This window comes from Phyllostomus hastatus, unplaced genomic scaffold, assembly GCF_019186645.2.
Source record: "Phyllostomus hastatus isolate PE091 unplaced genomic scaffold, TTU_PhHast_1.1 phas_contig_210, whole genome shotgun sequence".
Classification (NCBI taxonomy): domain Eukaryota; kingdom Metazoa; phylum Chordata; class Mammalia; order Chiroptera; family Phyllostomidae; genus Phyllostomus; species Phyllostomus hastatus.
This window is the reverse complement of record NW_025333737.1, coordinates 25,854,540-25,872,258: the sequence shown is the minus strand read 5'-3', so window position 1 is coordinate 25,872,258 and position 17,719 is coordinate 25,854,540. Positions and strand designations below refer to the sequence as shown.

The 17,719-nt window shown below is 61.8% G+C and overlaps 1 protein-coding gene across 2 annotated transcripts; it reads right to left on the bottom strand.

Annotated features, from left to right (window-relative positions):
• Positions 1 to 873: 873 nt before the first annotated feature.
• Positions 874 to 17,095, bottom strand: COL1A1 (collagen type I alpha 1 chain). Of its 2 annotated transcripts, XM_045836354.1 has the most exons (51): positions 16,886 to 17,095; positions 15,170 to 15,364; positions 14,973 to 15,007; positions 14,836 to 14,871; positions 14,648 to 14,749; positions 13,789 to 13,857; positions 13,495 to 13,539; positions 13,292 to 13,345; positions 13,081 to 13,134; positions 12,483 to 12,536; positions 12,231 to 12,284; positions 11,868 to 11,921; positions 11,736 to 11,780; positions 11,564 to 11,617; positions 11,404 to 11,448; positions 11,175 to 11,228; positions 10,837 to 10,935; positions 10,703 to 10,747; positions 10,507 to 10,605; positions 10,329 to 10,382; positions 10,073 to 10,180; positions 9,941 to 9,994; positions 9,586 to 9,684; positions 9,374 to 9,427; positions 9,177 to 9,275; positions 8,560 to 8,613; positions 8,340 to 8,393; positions 8,170 to 8,223; positions 8,009 to 8,062; positions 7,506 to 7,550; positions 7,311 to 7,409; positions 6,933 to 7,040; positions 6,440 to 6,547; positions 6,190 to 6,243; positions 5,925 to 5,978; positions 5,595 to 5,702; positions 5,454 to 5,507; positions 5,280 to 5,333; positions 4,975 to 5,136; positions 4,782 to 4,889; positions 4,506 to 4,613; positions 4,345 to 4,398; positions 4,131 to 4,238; positions 3,650 to 3,703; positions 3,427 to 3,534; positions 3,052 to 3,105; positions 2,648 to 2,755; positions 2,269 to 2,551; positions 1,949 to 2,139; positions 1,415 to 1,657; positions 874 to 1,290 (listed from the first exon to the last, which is right to left on the bottom strand). In XM_045836354.1, the coding sequence occupies exons 1-51, from the start codon at positions 16,971 to 16,973 to the stop codon at positions 1,144 to 1,146; spliced, it is 4,377 nt and encodes a 1,458-aa protein (XP_045692310.1). In that variant the 5' UTR covers positions 16,974 to 17,095; the 3' UTR covers positions 874 to 1,143. The 2 variants fall into 2 exon arrangements, with proteins under 2 accessions (XP_045692310.1, XP_045692311.1); XM_045836355.1 differs by lacking the exons at positions 4,782 to 4,889; positions 4,975 to 5,136.
• Between the last annotated feature and the right edge of the window lie 624 nt (positions 17,096 to 17,719).

Here is a 17,719-nt window from a genome sequence, read left to right as displayed (position 1 = left end):
GGGTCCAGAAGAGGGAGTGGTCTGGAGAGAGGCCCGAGCAGGCGAGGGGGTGGGGAGAGAGGCCCCGGAGTGAGTGGCGCTCTCTCCCCCGTGTTAAATAGCACCTTAAGAAAATTCACATGAATCCCCATCCACCAGAAAAAAAAAAAAAGCCAAAGAATTCAAGACTTGGAACAAAAAGGAACATTGGCTGGCCTGGCGGGGGTGGGGGGTGGCGTCTCGACTTCTATAGCACCAGTGATTTCCTGGCCACCCCACCCCACCCCGTCACAGAGATGTAGCACCTTTGATATAAAAGGGGGAGCCCCTCCTGCCCCGCCCCGCCCCATCCCACCCCCATGCAGTTGCCCGGTGACAAAGAGAGGTAGTCTTGCAGCAACACAGTTACACAACAGAGCGTCGCTCCCACCCAGCCCTGCTGCTGGCTTGGGAATTGCCGCGTTGTTTCCACTCTGCCTCGGCCCCTCCTGACTTTCCTCCAAACCCTGCGTCCCGTCGCGGGCCGGTGGTTTTCCTCGGCATTGCCCTCCTCAAAAATGAAGAGGGGTGTGTTGCCGGGGCGAGAGGACTCCGATGGTAAAGCTTCTTTGGCAGCTGAGAACCCTAGGTCCCCCCAGGGTTTGGGGGTCCTGGGCAAGGGGCGCGGGCTGGGCGTGGAGGGTCATTTGGGTGTTTTAGCATTGCCTTTGGTTGCTGGGCAGGCAACGCGTGGTGTCCTGTGACTTTAGGGGAGACTTAGATTTGGGGAGCAGTGGAGGGGCAGCCCCAAGAAGGCATGGAGAAAGGAGCAAGAAGGGTGGTGTTGGGGTGTCATAGCCCAACGGGCAGGAAGGGACTTATCCCCACATGGGTCTTCAAGCAAGTGGACCAAGCTTCCTTTTTTAAAAAGTTATTTATTTATTCTTTTTTTTTGTTTTTGGTGAGGTTGAGTGCGTTTTTGGTTTTTGGTCATGTTCAGCTGGTCAAAGATAAAAACTAAGTTTGAGAGATGAATGCAAAGGAAAAAAAAATTTTCCAAAGTCCATGTGAAATTGTTTCCCATTTTTTGGCTTTTTGGGGAGTTCAGTTTGGGTCGTTTGTCTGTTTCCACGGTCGGGGGCGAGGGGGTTGGGTGGGAGGGAGCCAGGTGGGGGCGGAGGGAGTCTACAGGAAGCAGACAGGGCCGATGTCCATGCCGAATTCCTGGTCTGGGGCGCCAATGTCCAAGGGGGCCACATCGATGATGGGCAGGCGGGAGGTCTTGGTGGTTTTGTATTCGATCACTGTCTTGCCCCAGGCTCCGGTGTGACTCTGGGGTGGGGGGGAGACAACGGGAGAGGGGCGTCACCGCGTGGGGACGAGGAGGCGCGGAGGACGGCCTGTCTACAGAGCGGGAGCCCGGAGAGGGAGGGGCCCTGGGGTGGGGGGCACTCACCGAGCAGCCGTCGTGGGTGACAGTGTAGGTGAAGCGGCTGTTGCCCTCGGACCGGAGCTCGATCTCGTTGGAGCCCTGGAGGAGCAGGGACTTCTTGAGGTTGCCTGTCTGCTGGTCCATGTAGGCCACGCTGTTCTTGCAGTGGTAGGTGAGGTTCTGGGAGGCCTCGGTGGACATCAGGCGCAGGAAGGTCAGCTGGATGGCCACGTCGGCGGGGTCGGAGTCCGGGCCGCCGTACTCGAACTGCGAGGGGCAGGGACAGTGGAGGGTGAGTGACCGTGCTGGGGGCTCTGGTCCCGGCCTCCCTGGAATCCTCCGACAACAGCGTGAACTCCCACCTCTAGGCGTGGCCACCCCTGCCCATGGGCACCCTGCGTCTGAGCCAGGGTCATGGGCCCAGGACCCCTGCTGCCCGGCCCGGCTCTGTCCCGCACACCCAGCAGAGGCCGAGAACACCCAGGACCTTCCCTCACGCCCCCTTGGAGCCCTCAGCCGCCCATCGGGTGAGAGGGGCTGGGGGTCCAGCTCACACACCTGGGATCCGCCGGTCATGCTCTCGCCGAACCAGATGTGTTTCTTCTCCTTGGGGTTCTTGCTGATGTACCAGTTCTTCCGGTCCACGCTGGGCTGAGTGGGGTACACGCAGGTCTCACCTGTCTCCATGTTGCAGAAGACCTTGATGGCGTCCAGGTTGCAGCCTTGGTTGGGGTCGATCCAGTATTCTCCTGCGATGGGGCAGGGCAAGGTGGGGTCAGGGGAGGCCTGGGAGGGGGCGCACGTGGGCATCGCAGCCCCTCGGGGCTCAGCCCTGTCGCGGCGGGAGGAGGGTGGGCACGGGGTGGGCAGGTCCGCACCGTTCTTCCAGTCAGAGTGGCACATCTTGAGGTCTCGGCAGGTGCGGGCTGGGTTCTTGCGGCTGCCTTCGGGGCTCCGGATGTTCTCGATCTGCTGGCTCAGGCTCTTGAGGGTGGTGTCCACCTCGAGGTCACGGTCTCGGACCACGTTGGCATCATCGGCCCGGTAGTAGCGGCCGCCGTCGTGAGCCTTCTCCTGAGGTGGCTGGGGCAGGAAGCTGAAGTCGAAACCGCCGCTGGGAGGACCGGGAGGGCCGGGAGGTCCGGGAGGGCCGGGGGGACCCTGCACAGAGAGGGAGGAGAGCGGGATTTATTTATCCGGAGCTGAGCCTTCTCGGGGCCAGAGGGCCGCGGGCAGACAGCGTGGGGAGCTACGTACAACGGGACCAGCATCGCCAGTGCGGCCACGGGGACCAGGGGGGCCGATGGGGCCGGCAAGGCCGTTGAGTCCGTCTTTGCCAGGAGCACCAGGAGAGCCGGGGGGACCCTGCAGAGGGGAGGATGGTTAAAGAAAGTCTGCCGGAAAGCACAGGGCCACCACCCTTCCTGTCTGCTGCTCCTCATCGCTCATTCCCACGCTGGGCCAGGGAACACTGGGTGGGAGGCATTGGTGGGAGGGGGATGCCAAGGGCCGGGTGAGATGGTCGAGGACCCTTCTTCCCTTCCCCCAACCCCTGCTCTGGGCCCATCTCCAAAGAGGCGAGGGACGCCAGGCCCAGGCAAAGGGCCACGGAGTGGGTTCGGGTTTGGGGCCCCAAGGAGGAGAGGGAAGGCATGACTTACACGGGGACCAGCGGGACCAGAAGCTCCGGAGGGACCTTGTTCACCAGGAGAGCCCTGAGGGACAGAAGCAGAGGCAGTTTAGACCCAGTGTGGACCAAACGAGGCCAACACCCTGCCCTCCATGCCCCATTCTTCAGGGTGTCTGTAGGCCGAGACCCCTCCCACGACCCCTCTCTGTGCACCCCTCACCCTCTCAAAAACTCCTTGGAAATGCCCGTAAATCTTTAGATCCCAGTCCTCTCCTGGGAAGAGTGAGAATGACTACCCAGAGGGGGAAACTGAATCAAAGTGCCCCCTACCATCCCACAGCAAGGCACAGAGACATGATAAGAGAAGACCCAATGGCAGCTGGGGGGCGCTGCTGAGCATACTCACAGGAGGGCCAGGGGGACCCTGGAGACCGGAGAAACCACGGTGACCCTTGATGCCTCTGTCGCCCTGTTCGCCTGCCTCACCCTTGTCACCACGGGGGCCTTGGGGTCCCTAGAAGAGCGGAGGAGACAGGTTGTCAGGAGGAAGGTCCATTAGCACTGAGTGGGGTGCTGTCCACACCTGGACAGGGGTTCTGAGGACGTGAGGGCCGGGGTAGGGCACTTACAGTGGGGCCGCGGGCGCCAGCGGGGCCAATGGGACCAGCAGGACCAGAAGGACCCTGAGGAGAGCAGAGGGCGTCAGATGCCGGCCAGGGAGGTCCCAGCCGAGGGCTGGCATGGCGTGAGCTGCAGGATGCGGCTGCCCCTCAGCCAGATCCCCTTTCCTCACATCCTTCCCCACTGTGTCCATCTCTCCTAAGCTCCAGATGGAACTTCATGTGAATTCAGGCTTCACATGAGCTGGTGCAGTTACCTGGGCACAACCCCGTTCCTCAGGGGAGGTGGGGTACTGCTGGGAGAGGGGCCTCGAGGCTGAGCTGTGGCTTGTGGTTTTCAGGGGGGCCAAGGGCCCAGCCACCTTGTGAGACCTCCTCTCGTCCCCCTCCCCAACCTGGGTGAAGTCAGATGTCCACCTGCAGGACCCAAGGCAGGCCCGGAGGGTCCCTGGCCTGACAAGAAGCAGGACACGGGAGTCCAGCTACTTACAGTCTCACCACGGTCACCACTCTTGCCAGCAGGGCCGACGGGGCCAGGGGCACCGGGAGCTCCAGGAGCGCCAGGGGGTCCAGCGGGGCCAGTCTCACCACGGTCACCCTGGGAGGGGCGAGGAGGGAAGTGCAGGTCAGCCCCAGATGAAGGGGCCAGGCCGGGGGAGGGGAGCAGCAGACGCAGCCATGGCCCTGGGGTGCAGCCGTCTTACTTTGGCACCAGGAGCACCATCTCGTCCGGGGGAGCCTTCAGCACCAGGAGCTCCCTGCAGAGAGAGGGCGAGAAGTAAGCATCGGCCAGGAGGAGGGAGGCTCAGGCCAAGGCCAAAATGGCCTTGCTGATGGCATTGGCATGGGGCTGGCATCTGCTTACCTCACGTCCAGACTCGCCAGGGGGTCCAGCCAATCCAGGGGGGCCCATGGGACCAGGGGGGCCACGTTCGCCACTTGGTCCAGAGGGACCTTGCTTGCCAGGTTCACCCTTAGGGAGAAGAAAGCGTCAGGCAATCAATGGGGCTGGGGAGAGCCCGAAAGCGCCCGGGTCACCTAGCACATCTGTCTAACTGGCTCCACCCCGCCCCCCCATCCTGCGTCCTCCGAGTCCTGTGACAGTTCTTCTTGGGGTGCCCCAAGGCGCGGGAGCACTCACAGAGGGGCCGGGAAGACCAGGGAAGCCTCTTTCTCCTCGCTGACCAGGCAGGCCGACCACACCACGTTGTCCAGCGATGCCCTGAGGTCCAGGGGTCCCGGGAGCACCCTGTGGGAGGCAGACGGCGGTGAGGTGCCTTCCCGAGGCCAGGGACCACGCCCACGCCCCAGACCCCTCCGGGGCCGTTACTCACAGCGGGTCCGTCAGCACCAGGGGCTCCTTTCTCGCCAGCGGGGCCGGGGGGACCGGGGGGACCAACTTCACCGGGACGTCCAGCGGGGCCAGTCTCACCACGGGGGCCTTTGCCACCTTCTTTGCCAGCAGGGCCAGGAGGGCCAGGGGGTCCAGCATTTCCCTGGACGAGGAGAAGAGGGGTCGTCAGATTCCAGTGGGTGGCGGAGCACCGCTGAGGCCTCTGTCAGGCCTGCTCCGCTCCTGACAGTCTCCCCCAGCCCTCCCCCCACCCCCAGCAGTGGGGTCTCCCCCGCAGATACTCACAGAGGGGCCGGGGGGACCAACTCGGCCAGCAGCACCAGGGAAACCAGTAGCACCCTAGTGGAGGAGGACAAAGAGGCAGTCAGGGCGAGAGCAGCCCCGGGATCGTGGCCCAGCCCTCCTGCCTCCAAACGAGAGCTGGGGAGTCTCAGCAGAGACGCGGGGCAGGATACTCACAGGGGGACCGGCAGCGCCACGAGCACCTTTGGGTCCAGGAGCACCAACGTTACCCTGCAGGGGAGCACAGAGGCGTCAAGGCTGGGCCAGGCCTGGGGCCACCCCGTGGGCAGCTCGGGGCCCAGGGGGTGAGGTACTCACAATGGGACCAGGGGGGCCAGCAGGTCCAGCAGGGCCAGGAGGACCAGCATCGCCTTTAGCACCAGCATCACCAGGTTCACCTTTAGCACCGGGCTGGCCATCAGCACCCTGGGGGAGGAGGGGGCGTGGTGAGTAGAGAAGAGGACTGTGCCAGGGTAACAAGTCAGGTCGCTCCCCAGGGCGGGGCTCGGACGGTGAGCCGGGGCAGGAAGATGCTCGAACAGGAGACAATCCCCTCCCGACTCAGGTCCAGGCCTCTATCTGCATCCGGTCACCCGAGGCCCCCAGTCCCCATGGGTGATGAGAAATGAAGGCAGTCCTGATACTCACAGGGGGGCCAGCGAAGCCAGCAGGGCCGGGGGGACCAGGCTCACCACGGTCTCCCTGGAAGAAAAGGAGGCAAGCTGGGGAGATGCCCTGACACGGGGGAGGCAGGTGGGGCACATGGAGGGACAGAGTGGGGGGGGGCCCTGAGGAGCGTTCTCCAGGAGCCGGGGGTGGGAGCAGAGGTGGAGGAGGGATGGAGAGAGGGCTGGGCAGACTGAGGGGAGGGAAGGGCCAAGGATGGGGCATCAACCAGGCCTTCTGTACTTACGGGGGCACCACGAGCTCCGGTGGGACCAGCAGGGCCGCTAGGACCACTTTCACCCTGAGAGGGAGAGATGAGAGGCGCAGGGTCAGGGCCCACCCTGAAGACTCCTGGCAGATGACCCCAGGGTGGCCTCCCCTCCCCCACCTCCCAGCTGTCAGCGCAGAAGGGCAGCACCAGCCTTCGCCTCAGAGCCATGCCCAGGTTTGCTGGGAAAGCTGCGCTGGGGGAGGAGGTGGGGAGGCAGCTACCTCACCTTGTCACCAGGGGCACCAGCAGGGCCAGGAGGACCAATGGGGCCAGTCAGACCTCGGGGACCGTCTTTGCCAGGAGCACCATCAGCACCTTTGGGACCAGCATCGCCCTAAAAACATGGGAAAGCCTGAGACCTCCAGCATGAGGCAAGGAGACAGCCTACTGTGTCCACCGGTGTCTGGGACCCCTCCCTGCTCTGCCCTTCCCCCACCTTAAGTGTGAGAACTTAAGTCTTTTCGGAGGAAAAGACGCCTGCCTGAGGAAGTTCAGAAGCCCTGCCTTGTGCAGAGCAATGAATGAGGGATGGCCCATCCAGGGGGAAGCCCCACCTCTCGTTGCCAAGGTAACTCATGGGGGAGAGAAGGGCCTGAACCACAGGTAGAGAATTCATCAGCAGAAAGGCCAGAGGGGAAGGAAGGAGGATTAAAGGGAGGAGGGGAAGAACTCGGGGAGGGGAAGGAGACTCGGGGGGTGGGGGAGATGCTCGAACTTACTCTGTCGCCCTTAGGTCCTGGAAGACCAGCTGCGCCGCGTTCGCCAGGCATTCCCTGAAGGCCAGGGGCACCCTGGCCACCGGGGGCTCCGGGGGCACCAGCATCACCCTATGGGACAAAGAGGGCTGGAGTGAGGCTTGGGGTCCCGGGACTAGGTCACAGTCTCGAGCCCCCTCTTAGTGTCCCTCAGGGTTGGTTCAAGGGCCAAAGACAGGCCCCCGCAAAGAGGAAGAGCTTACAGCCCAGAACTTCAGGCTGTACCTGACCCCAGCCCAGCCTGGTCCCCCACCCTTCCTGCAAGTCCAGGTGGCTTTGGTCATAGCCAGCTGTCACCCTGTGTGGGACAGGGATGAAACCTGGCCCCTGTGCTGTCCTCACCTTAGCACCATCATTGCCAGGGGCACCGTTGGCTCCACGGGGACCAGCAGGGCCGGGGGGACCTTGCACACCACGCTCACCAGGGAAACCTCTCTCGCCCTAGGAGAGAAGGGAGGACGGGTCGGTGATGGTGGTCCGGAGACAGTGCTGAGCACGGGGCTGAGTCTGGGTGGGAGCTGCAGAGACGATACTTACTCTTGCTCCAGAGGGGCCAGGGGCACCAAGGTCTCCAGGAACACCCTGAGGGGGAAGGAGGGACAGATCGTGAGCAAAGGCCACCTGGGCCCTCAGCACGAGAAAGCACCACTGCCCTCCTGCTGTGGGGGCGGCTGCGGGGTCTGTGATTAGAAACCAGTGCCTCTGCCCCACTGAACCGGGGTCACCCCCCTACTCTGTACTCCTCCTCGAGACATGTCAGTGAGGAACACCCCCGACTGTGGGTTCAGGGAGAGCCACAGAGTATTCCAGCATCTCTGGAAAGAAGTCACCAGGCTAGCAGCTGAGTGGCTCCTTCCAGATCATCTCATGCACGGGTGCAGCTCCCAGCTTCCCTCCTGCACAGTTCCCTCCATGATGGGAAGTCCTTCCTGGTGTCTAACCACGATCCCTCTAGCTGATGGTGTCTGATTAGCTAGGAGGCTGGCCTCTCCCTCTGTACTCTCTACATTCCTGCCTCGCTTGCTGCTGCTACCTCTTACCTGTTCACCGGGTTTGCCTGATTCACCAGGAGGACCAGCAGGGCCAGGGAGACCCTGGAGGGGGGGAAATGGGGGAGAAAAGAGAAGGAGATTAGGATCCAGAAGAGAACAAAGGGAAACGCACAACCTCCCCCAGCCCCCTGACAGCTGAGAGGCCTCACCTGGAATCCGGGGGAGCCGGCAGGGCCTTGTTCGCCTCTCTCACCAGCAGGGCCCTGTCGGGAGAGGATGCTGCGGTCACAGGAAGGCCCAGGAGAGGAGGGGCGGGGGTGTCGTCCCTCTCCTGCTCCACTGTGCCCCCTCCCCGCGCCCCCCTGTCAGGGACACTCACAGCAGGGCCAGGGGGTCCCTGAGCTCCAGCTTCTCCATCTTTGCCAGCAGCACCCTGTGGGGAGACAGCAGAGAAGGACTCAGGGAGGTGAGGGGGCTGAGGAAGAGGGTCAGGTGGCAGGGGCCTGGGGCCGGGGTCCTGGCACCCAGGGATGGTGATGGGGTGATGGCTGTGTCTCCTGAGCCCCTCCTGCAGGGAGGGGAACCTGTAAGATACTTACCACGGCGCCGGGGGGTCCAGGAACACCTCTCTCTCCAGCTTTACCGGGCTCTCCCTGGGGGGAAAGAGTCAGAGTTGAGGGGGCTGCAGTGGGAAGCCAGGGCCTCCTGGGTCCCTCCTGTTTACTTGGAGTGGAGTCTGTAAAGGGACTTTCTTATCTGCCAGCTCCGGCCCTGGGGCAGTCAGTGCCTTTGCCGACTTCCACGCTGGTCCCTTCGCCTCTCCCCAGACCACTTGCCCCTTCAGGCTCATCCCTCCCCTCTCCCCTGGGGCTCCCTGAGCTGCACAGGGCTTCCATCTCTTCTGATTTCTCCTTTTGGACCTCAGAGAACCCCCAAGATGTGGGGGTGACTACTATATTAAGGGCCCGTCCCATCTCCATGTGTGTGGGGGGGCAGGGGGCCACCAACAGCACTTATCCCCAGGGATGATGGAGCAGCGGCAGTAGGGCTGGAGGAGGTCCCTCATTTTATGAATAGGGAGACTGAGGCCCAGAGAGGGGCAGTGAGTGGCCTCAGGCCACACAGCAAGCCAGTGGCAGAGCTGGGCCGAGACCAGGTCTCTCCCCTCCCAGTGTGTCCGTCCCTGGCTCCGGGACGCTCCCCGCCAAGTACTCACAGCAGCGCCTTTAGGTCCGGGAAATCCCATCACACCAGCCTGCCCACGGGCACCAGGGGGGCCTGGGGGTCCGGGGCGACCATCTTGACCAGCGGGACCCTACAGGTGGGAGTCACAGAAGCAGAGGTGAGAACGGAAGGTGGGCGGTCAGGAGAGTGGAAGAGGGCCTGGGGTGGGGGGTGGAGAGTGATACTCACAGGGGGGCCGGTTTTGCCATCAGGACCAGGGCTGCCAGGGCTTCCAGTCAGACCCTGAGGGGGAGCAGAGAGGTGTGAGTGGGCCGGGAAAGAGGGGTGACGGGGGAGGTGAAGGCTGTGGTTGGGGGCCCTGCTCCAGAGCGCCTCATCCCAGACCCAACACGGGGCAGGCAGGGCCCTGGGCCAAGCTGGGCAGGGGGCCGGTGGCTCACCTTGGCACCAGGCAGACCAGCTTCACCGGGGCGGCCAGCTTCACCAGGAGAGCCTTTGGGGCCAGCAGGGCCAGGAGAACCACGTTCACCGGCGGGACCCTGGTTGGGGGTGGTGGTCACAGAAACAGTGAGGGTCTCGAGTCTAGGCCTCTTCCTCCCGGGGAGGTGGGGGGTCTGAGGGGCACTGTTGGAGGTGGGAAGGTCAGGGTGAGGCGGAGTGTGAAGGGAGAGGTCTGTGGCCCCAGCAGGAGCCCTAATGACTGGCCACAGGGTCCGAGGGGCTGACTACGTCTGAAAGGGGCAAGTGAAGGGCAGGGAGAGGTAGGGTCAGCCTCCAGCCGTGAAGAAACGTTACCTTGGGACCGGCCACACCATCTGCGCCAGGGAAACCACGGCCACCAGGTCCACCCTGCAGGAGGAGAGGAGGTCAGTGAGCTCAGCCACAGGGCACTGGGCTGGCACTGGGGACGGAGAGGGGGGCACTTACACGCTCGCCAGGGGGTCCGGGCAGGCCAGCAGGTCCAGGTTCACCTCGAGCTCCTCGCTTTCCTTCCTCCCCAGCAGGGCCAGGGGGTCCTTGAATACCAGGGGCACCCTGGAGAGGGCAGAGAGGAGGGGACAGCCTGTCGTGAGGGGCCATCCTGGTGCCAGCTCCCAAGTAGGCTTGAGGCCGGGCCTCCGGCACCAGGGGCTCCCATTCCTCCCCGGGGCTCCCTCGAGGGGCTGGCTGCAGGGGCACTTACGGGCTCTCCCTTGGCACCAGCATCTCCTTTGTTGCCAGGAGCACCAGGTTCGCCCTGTGTGGGGGGAGGAAAAGAGCATGAGCGGAGAGTGGGGGGTCCTCAGTTGGCCTCCATCCCCAGACAAGGGCCACACTGGAGCCATCACCGAATGGGGCAGAAGTAAGAGAGTGGTACTTACACTGTTACCTTTGGGACCAGGGGGACCGCCGGGGCCCTGGGGTCCAGAGGGGCCTCGGGCACCGGGGAAACCGGGAGCACCAGCAATACCAGGAGCGCCCTGTAGGGGGCAGAACAAGTTGAGTCTAGGAGTGAAGGGCACAGGGCAGGTGGGAGATGGGCATCAGAGGCAGCTCTGAAATCTGCGGGACACTTACATTGGCACCTTTAGCACCAGGCTGTCCATCAGCACCAGGGTTTCCCTGCGGCACAGAAAGAGGTGGGTCAGTGACAGGCAAGGACTCTGACTTGGTGGGGAGGAGCACAGGGGCACTGAGGAGGCAATGCTTACAGCAGGGCCAGCAGCACCAGCAGGGCCAGGGGGGCCGGGCTCACCACGCACGCCCTGGGGACCTTCAGAGCCTCGGGCTCCTTGGGGACCAGCTTCACCCTGGATGGGAAGAAAGGCCATGGCAGAAGCCACTCCAGGTGTCCAGCCTCACCTTTGGAGGGTGGGGGGTGGAGGGCAGGGAAAGGAGACCACGAATCAGGACTCCAAGGCCAGAGAAAGGGGCCTCGGGACAAAGGTGTTGGGGAATGGGCTTCTCTCTTGCCACTCTGGGTCCTTCCGGTTTGGGGAGCAAAGGAGACACCTCAGCCGTGGGAGCTATGCTCAGAGGAGGGTCTCACCTTAGCACCAACAGCACCGGGGAAGCCAGGAGGACCAGCGGGACCAGTGGGACCCTGCGAATGAAAGAGAGATGTTGGCAAGGAGGAAGGTGGCAGCCGCAAGTCACACCCCGGGACAGAAGAGGTCTGGGGGTTCAGACCAACACGGCCCACCCCAGTGTTATCCCCAAGAGCTAGCACTGAGACCCCCACTCGCTCCCAGGCACTGGGGCCTAGCAGCCATACTCACAGGGGGGCCAGCAGCACCAGTAGCACCGTCATTTCCACGAGCACCCTGCAGAACAGAGGGGAAGCCTTGGTCGCATCCACTGAGCTTTGACCGGGCCTTGTAGCTTCTGGAGAACCCCTTCCGGAGCCCGGGGATCCCCCAAGGGGCCAGGAGTACTTACAGCAGGGCCAGGGGCTCCAGGGCGACCTCTTTCACCAGGCAGACCTCGGGGGCCCTGACAGCCAAACCAAGAAAAGCGGAGTGAGATGGGAGGCATGCCCCTCTCCCCCAAACCCCCAGCTCGTCCCCCCATTCCTGCTCCCTCTGTTCCTTCTAGAACAGGACACACTCACCATCTGACCAGGAGCTCCATTTTCACCAGGGCTACCAGGCTCTCCCTAGAGAGCAGAGAGCAGAGTTAGGGATTCATTCGTGGTGGGACTGGGCAGGAGGTGGATGACCATGACATTCAGACAGCCTCTTACCTTGGGACCAGCAGGACCAGCATCTCCCTTGGCACCATCCAAACCACTGAAACCCTAAGATAGAAAAGAGGGCCAAGATAAGACTCCGTGGAGGGGGCAGGCCAGCTTGACGCCCACCCAGACCTGAGAAGGAGTCTCAGGAGGCCACCGCAGCCGTCCCCCGTCTCTGAGCTGGACTGAGCCGCAGCTGGTGCAAGTTCTCACGCAATCCCTCTGTCTGGATTTCCTCCCCCGTGGAGGGAAGTTCTTTGGGAATCTCTGTCCCTTGGGACTGCTGCAGCTGTCACCACAGTAACACACACCAGGGCCCTTTGGGGGAGGGGCTGGGGCTCTGGGAGCTTAGATGACTCAGAAGGGACTCACTCTGTGTCCCTTCATTCCAGGCAGACCAGCTGTTCCAGGCAATCCCCGAGCACCCTGGAGGGAAAAGAAAAGAAAAAAGAAAAGAAAAGAAAAGAAAAGAAAAGAAAAGAAAAGAAAAAGAAAAGAAAAGAAAAGAAAAGAAAAAAGAAAAGACAAGACAGGGCCATTAGAAGACACGCCTCTGGACACAGCTCCCAGAGGAAGCCCCAACACAGCCGAGCCGGGGCCCGCCGGCCACGCAGTCTTGCTCACCTGAGGTCCGGGAGGCCCACGCTCGCCGGGGCGACCGGGCTTTCCAGCTTCACCCTGAGAGGGAGAGAAAAGGCTCCATGCCAAGGCCCCTGGGCTGGGAAGGTGGGGAAGGCCTGCGTGCTCTGGGGCTTCTTGGAGGTCAGGCTTAGGGGCACAGAACCTTATCTTTGAACTTAGAGTGCAATTTACATCTACCATGAAACCCTTGTTGCATGAATTTTAATGTCCTCCGATGGAGTTTTGGTCTGTGTTTGTCTGTCACCAGCATTTGGATCTCACCACTGGGAGAGCAAATTGGAGGTGTGCAGAGAAATCAAGTTTAAGGATGTCATTCACCCTGAAGGGTGGGCTGGGAACTGCTCTAAGGGGGCTGGGGTGAGGGGAGGAATAAACACTCCCGTTGGAGAGAAGGGAGAAACACCCCACAAAGGGCGAAGACTCTTTCTTTAAGGGAAGTCTTGTGCCTTAAGGAGAACTTTCTTTCCTTTCTCTGGGTGTTACTCCCAAAGGTGGTGGAGTGTGCAGCGTGGAGATGACAGGACCCTAACTCATACGGCCAGTAAGGGTCAGATGGTATTTTCTTGTGAGGGTTACTTACATCATCTCCGTTCTTGCCAGGGGGGCCAGCGGGACCACGGGGACCCATGGGACCCTAGAGGGGAAAGGAGGAGAGGAGGTTAGGATTACCAGAATAAGGAGAAAAGAAGGGGAAGGCTGGGCCTGGACGGAGGAGGCAGGGAAGACTGCAGACGGGGGTGGAGAGCCCATGTGTGTGTGTGCACAGAGAGTTCGGGTCGGGGGACACTTGCCGAAGCTCCGGGCTCGCCAGGCTCACCGGGAGGGCCCTGGAAACCTTGGGGGCCCTGCAGGACAAGGAGAGAGGGTGGGGTTAGAAGGGCGGGTCCCTGCCAACCTTTTCCCATCTCGCCAAGAGATCCCCATCCCTCGTCCCAATCCTCCCTCCCAAAGCCCAAAGCCCAAGGTGGTGAATAAAGATATTCTGGATACTCACAGGTGCACCAGGGGGGCCAGGGAGACCACGGGGACCAGAAGGACCCTAAGGAAGAAAAAGAAAGGGAGGCCATTAGGGCACTTCTATGGAAAAGTGCAACGTGGGTGGAGCCTTGCTACCCCCTATTGACTCCTGCTGAGACCACCCAGGTGTCTTGCATCCTCTGGACTCCGAGGTCCCAGCAGTCATCTTGACCTCCTAGATGACCTGTGTCACCCCCTCTGCCATCACTGGCCCATCTCGTCTGGATCCCCATCGGCTCTTCTGTCATCTCTGCTCCCCCTGGTGGCTTACCATGGGCCCAGGCACGGAAACTCCGGCGGATTTCTCGTCATAACCATAAGACATCTGGGGAGCGAAGTTCTAGAAAAAAAAATAAGAGAGAGTATGAGAAACTGGGGTCGGGACAGTGCGTTGAAAGGCAGACGACACCACCAATAACAGGACAAACGGACATTAGGCGCCTCCTGATGGGATGCGCTCGGCAGGACAACCACACCCCCTGCGGGAGAGAGTCCTGCAGAGAGAGGCCACGGGAACCTGCTCGAGAAGACACGCCCACCAGACCCAAACGGAGGGACAGTGTACCAAGCAACTGGCCTCTTCAAAAAACGTCAGTGTTGTAAAAGACAAAGAAAGTCTGAAGAATGTTCCAGGTGAAAGAACATGGAAGAGATACGGCGATTCAATGTAATGCCTGCCCCTGGGGCGCATCCCACATTGGGAAAAAGAAACACTATACAGGACACTAATAGGATATTGGTGAGACCTGAATACGGGCTGCATATTAGATACAGCATTGTATCGATGTTCAGTTTTCACAACTCGGTCTTCGCTCCCACAATGGTCATGTAAGAGAATGTTCTTTCTCTCAGGAAATGCCCACGGAAGAATTTGGGACCAAAGGGACAGAACACCAGCAACTGACTCTCACACCACGGGCCCCGGAATAAAAAGAACTGGAATTATACGTAGACACCGAGACTGATAAAGCAAATAGGATACACTGGGAAGGGCGGATGAGAGTTCTTTGCACTATTCTGGCAACTTCTCTTTAAGGCTGAAATTATTTCCAAATATAAAGAATGCCATCTGCCAAAAACCGAACAAGCAAAAAAGACGGGGGTGGGCAAGAAGGAGACTCTCCACTTACTCCTCCGAGGCCAGGGGGTCCGGGAGGTCCGGGGGGGCCGGGGGGGCCGGGAAGTCCAGGCTGCCCGGGGATGCCATCTCGGCCAGGGGGGCCTGCGGGTCCCTGCGGCGGGAGAGGGCAGGCGGGGTGAGCGCAGGCCGGGGCCACGCCCACCTGCCACTCCCCGCGGCCCGAAGCGCGGCGCTTACCTTCGGGCCTCGGGGGCCGGTGTCTCCTTTGGGTCCCTTTGGGGTTGGGGGAGAAGAAACAAAAGAAGCTGCATTAGAGGGGGGAGGAGGATGGAGGGGGCTCATGGGAGGGGTGGCAAAAGTCGGCAGAGGATTACCTCGACTCCTGTGGTTTCCAGGTCCGTAGGCGACACTAGGGGGAGAAGAAACGCGGGTCAGAGGCAGGGTTTGCTCTGGTGTCCCCGGGGGCAGAGGCCCCCCGGGCGGGCTCGGGCGGGGGGGTAGGGGGAGCGGCCCGCCCACCCCAGCCCCAGGCGCAGCCCCAGGCCCAGCCCCAGGCCCGGAGCACGCGTACCCTCGCCGTCGGGGCAGACCGGGCAGCACTCGCCCGGGGGGGCAACGGCGCCGGGGCAGTTCCTGGTGTCCTCGCAGATCACGTCATCACACAACACGTTGCCATTGTCGCAGACACAGATCTGACAGACCTCGGGTTTCCATACTTCTCGGTCATGGTACCTGATGCCGTTCTGTACGCAGGTGACTGGTGGGACTGGGGCAAGAGCGGGGGTGGGGGGAGCGGGGCTGTCAGCGGCGCCCGAGCCCCCATCTCAGGGCTCCGGGGACACCGACCCTACTCGCCGGTCCCATTCGTCTTACAGACATATTTACTTTTTCCATTTCCCGCCTCCTCCCCCCCCCCTCCTTTCCCCAAATCCTTAAAAGCCCATAAGCTCATCTGCTCCTCATCAGCGCCAGTGACAGCGCCGAGGCGCCAGGCCAGAGCGCCTATAACTCTTTCCAGTTCTCAGGAATTTAAACAAAGCTTTAAGCGGGGGTTGCTTCCAAATCCAACCTCAGCGCATTGGTGCAGAGGCCAAGTGAAATAAAAAAGCCATTGGGTTGGGGGGTGATGTGAGGGGAGGAGGAGAGACAGAACAGGAGGGGCCCCGACGAGAGGGCAGGCTTGTGGGGAGTGGTCTGGGTGGCCAGAGGAGGAGGGGCTGGGAGGAGAGACCGCAGGTCCGGCCCCCACTCCCGCCCCATTCCCCAGGCAGGTGGGATGGCGGGGGCAGGGCTTAGGAGGCTGGGGAGGGGCTGATTGGCGTGGCATCCCACCCAGAGACTTGAAATGTGCCCTCGAAGTTGGATACGCCCTAACCTTCAGCGCCCAGGAGTCTTAAAAACCCTCTCTGGGGCAAACCCTATCTCCCAAAGCCAGCCGGTGCCGCTGGGTCGCTCAGCCAAGGATCCAACAAGTCCGCAAATGTCATAGTAATGAAGTTAGTTAACCAGGCCAACCGCACGAGCGCCTGCCCAGACAGCCACTAGGTGGCGGGCAAAACTAAGCAATGTCCCTGGATTGGACACATCTTTTAGAGACAGGGGCCACCCCACCTCCAGCTTTATTTTCTAGGTCTAGAGGTGGGGTCCGCACTTGGCCGTAACCCTGGTCTTCCGGCTCCAGCTCCTGCGCGGGGAAGCGCGGGACCGGAGGAGCGGTTCTCCGTATTGATCAGCAGAGGGCGCAAGGACCCCGCCCTACCCACTCTGCTCCAAAGTTTCTCACCCTCCAACCCGCCCACTCTCCGCGCCCCCTCCCCCCCTCAGCCCAGCACCCCCGCGGCCCCAGCAACACTGTCTAGCCCGCAGAGAGAGCAAACAATCTTTCCTTATGAATCATCCCACAGCCTTCCTGATCGTTTTTACATCTTGGGCTCCAAATTCTTCTTAACTAGGCGCCCCCATCCCGTCTTCGACGCACTTTCCCCGGCCCCGCGCTCAGACCCCCTTTTCCCTGGTTGTAATCCACTGGGCGCACTCGGAACTCTCTCCTGTGCTATCTCAAGCCGCGCTCCATCCTCCACTCCCGCTCCTGGGGGCGTTCATCTTCGTCCCCTACCCAGGGTGCACTCCCGTCTCTCCCAGGACGCCAAAGAAGCGCCCTCACCATCTCCCTCCCATCCCCGAGTCTCCGGAGCATCCCGAGTCTCCGTCTAAGTCTCAGACTCCCGGCACTGGGCGCAGGGTGCGGCACCAAGTAGCCCTGGACTCTCCAAAGCTCGGGACTTACTGTCTTCTTGGCCGTCCTCTTGGCCGTGCGTCTGGAGGGCGGCGGCCGCTAAGAGGAGCAGGAGCCGGAGTTCCACAAAGCTGAACATGTCTAGACCCTAGACATGTAGACTCTTTGCGGCTGGGGTGGGGGTTAGCGTCCGCTCATGCGTGGCCTCACAGTCCGCGTGCCTCCTGCTCCGACCCCGAGGAGAAACTCCCGTCTGCTCCGACCCGCGGCCCGGGCCCCTTTTATATCATCCCGAGGGATAGTGGGGAGGAACCCGGCCCCTAGGAGAGGGGGAGCCGGCAGCCCGTCCCCCAGCCAATCAGAGCTGCCTGGCCCGGCCCCCAATTTGGGAGTTGGAATGGAGGGGAGGAGGAGGAGGGAAGGGAAGGGAAAGGAGTCCACCACACATCTCCCCCCTTGGCCGCTCAGCCTCCCCAGCCCCCCAGCCCAGCTTGGGCCAGACATGCTGCTGCTGCTGGGGTACCTCTAGGTCCTGAATACGGCATAGGCTAAAGAGTGGGCAGGGGCCACCCTTCCACTTTCCTCCTGGGACCCCCAACCTGGAGGAACTGGGATTGGAGAGCTGGGTGGGGCGAGAGGGTCCCTCCTGGGTGTGCCTCATTCACCCATCCTTTTGACAGTCTCCGCAGCAGCTGAGGGCCGGTATGAAGAGGCCAGCTGGGGACCGCTCTAGAACAGGAGAACCAGAGCATTAGAAAGATGTGCCCATGTAGGGGTGTCTTCTGGGGTGGCTGGGGCATGGAGCTTAGGAATATTTGGGGAACAAGTTAGAGGTGCCTTTATAGACATTAAGAATCGGATATGTGGAGGGATGTTGGTGAGAGG

Excerpts from the sequence above, each read along its gene's own strand:
- COL1A1 (XM_045836354.1), bottom strand. The coding sequence starts at position 16,973 with ATGTTCAGCTTTGTGGAACTCCGGCTCCTGCTCCTCTTAGCGGCCGCC. Across the intron at positions 14,872-14,972 it reads TGGAAACCACAGGAGTCGAG|GGACCCAAAGGAGACACCGG; the intron begins GTAATCCTCTGC and ends CCAACCCCAAAG. Across the intron at positions 11,922-12,230 it reads CTGGAATGAAGGGACACAGA|GGTTTCAGTGGTTTGGATGG; the intron begins GTGAGTCCCTTC and ends TTTCTATCTTAG.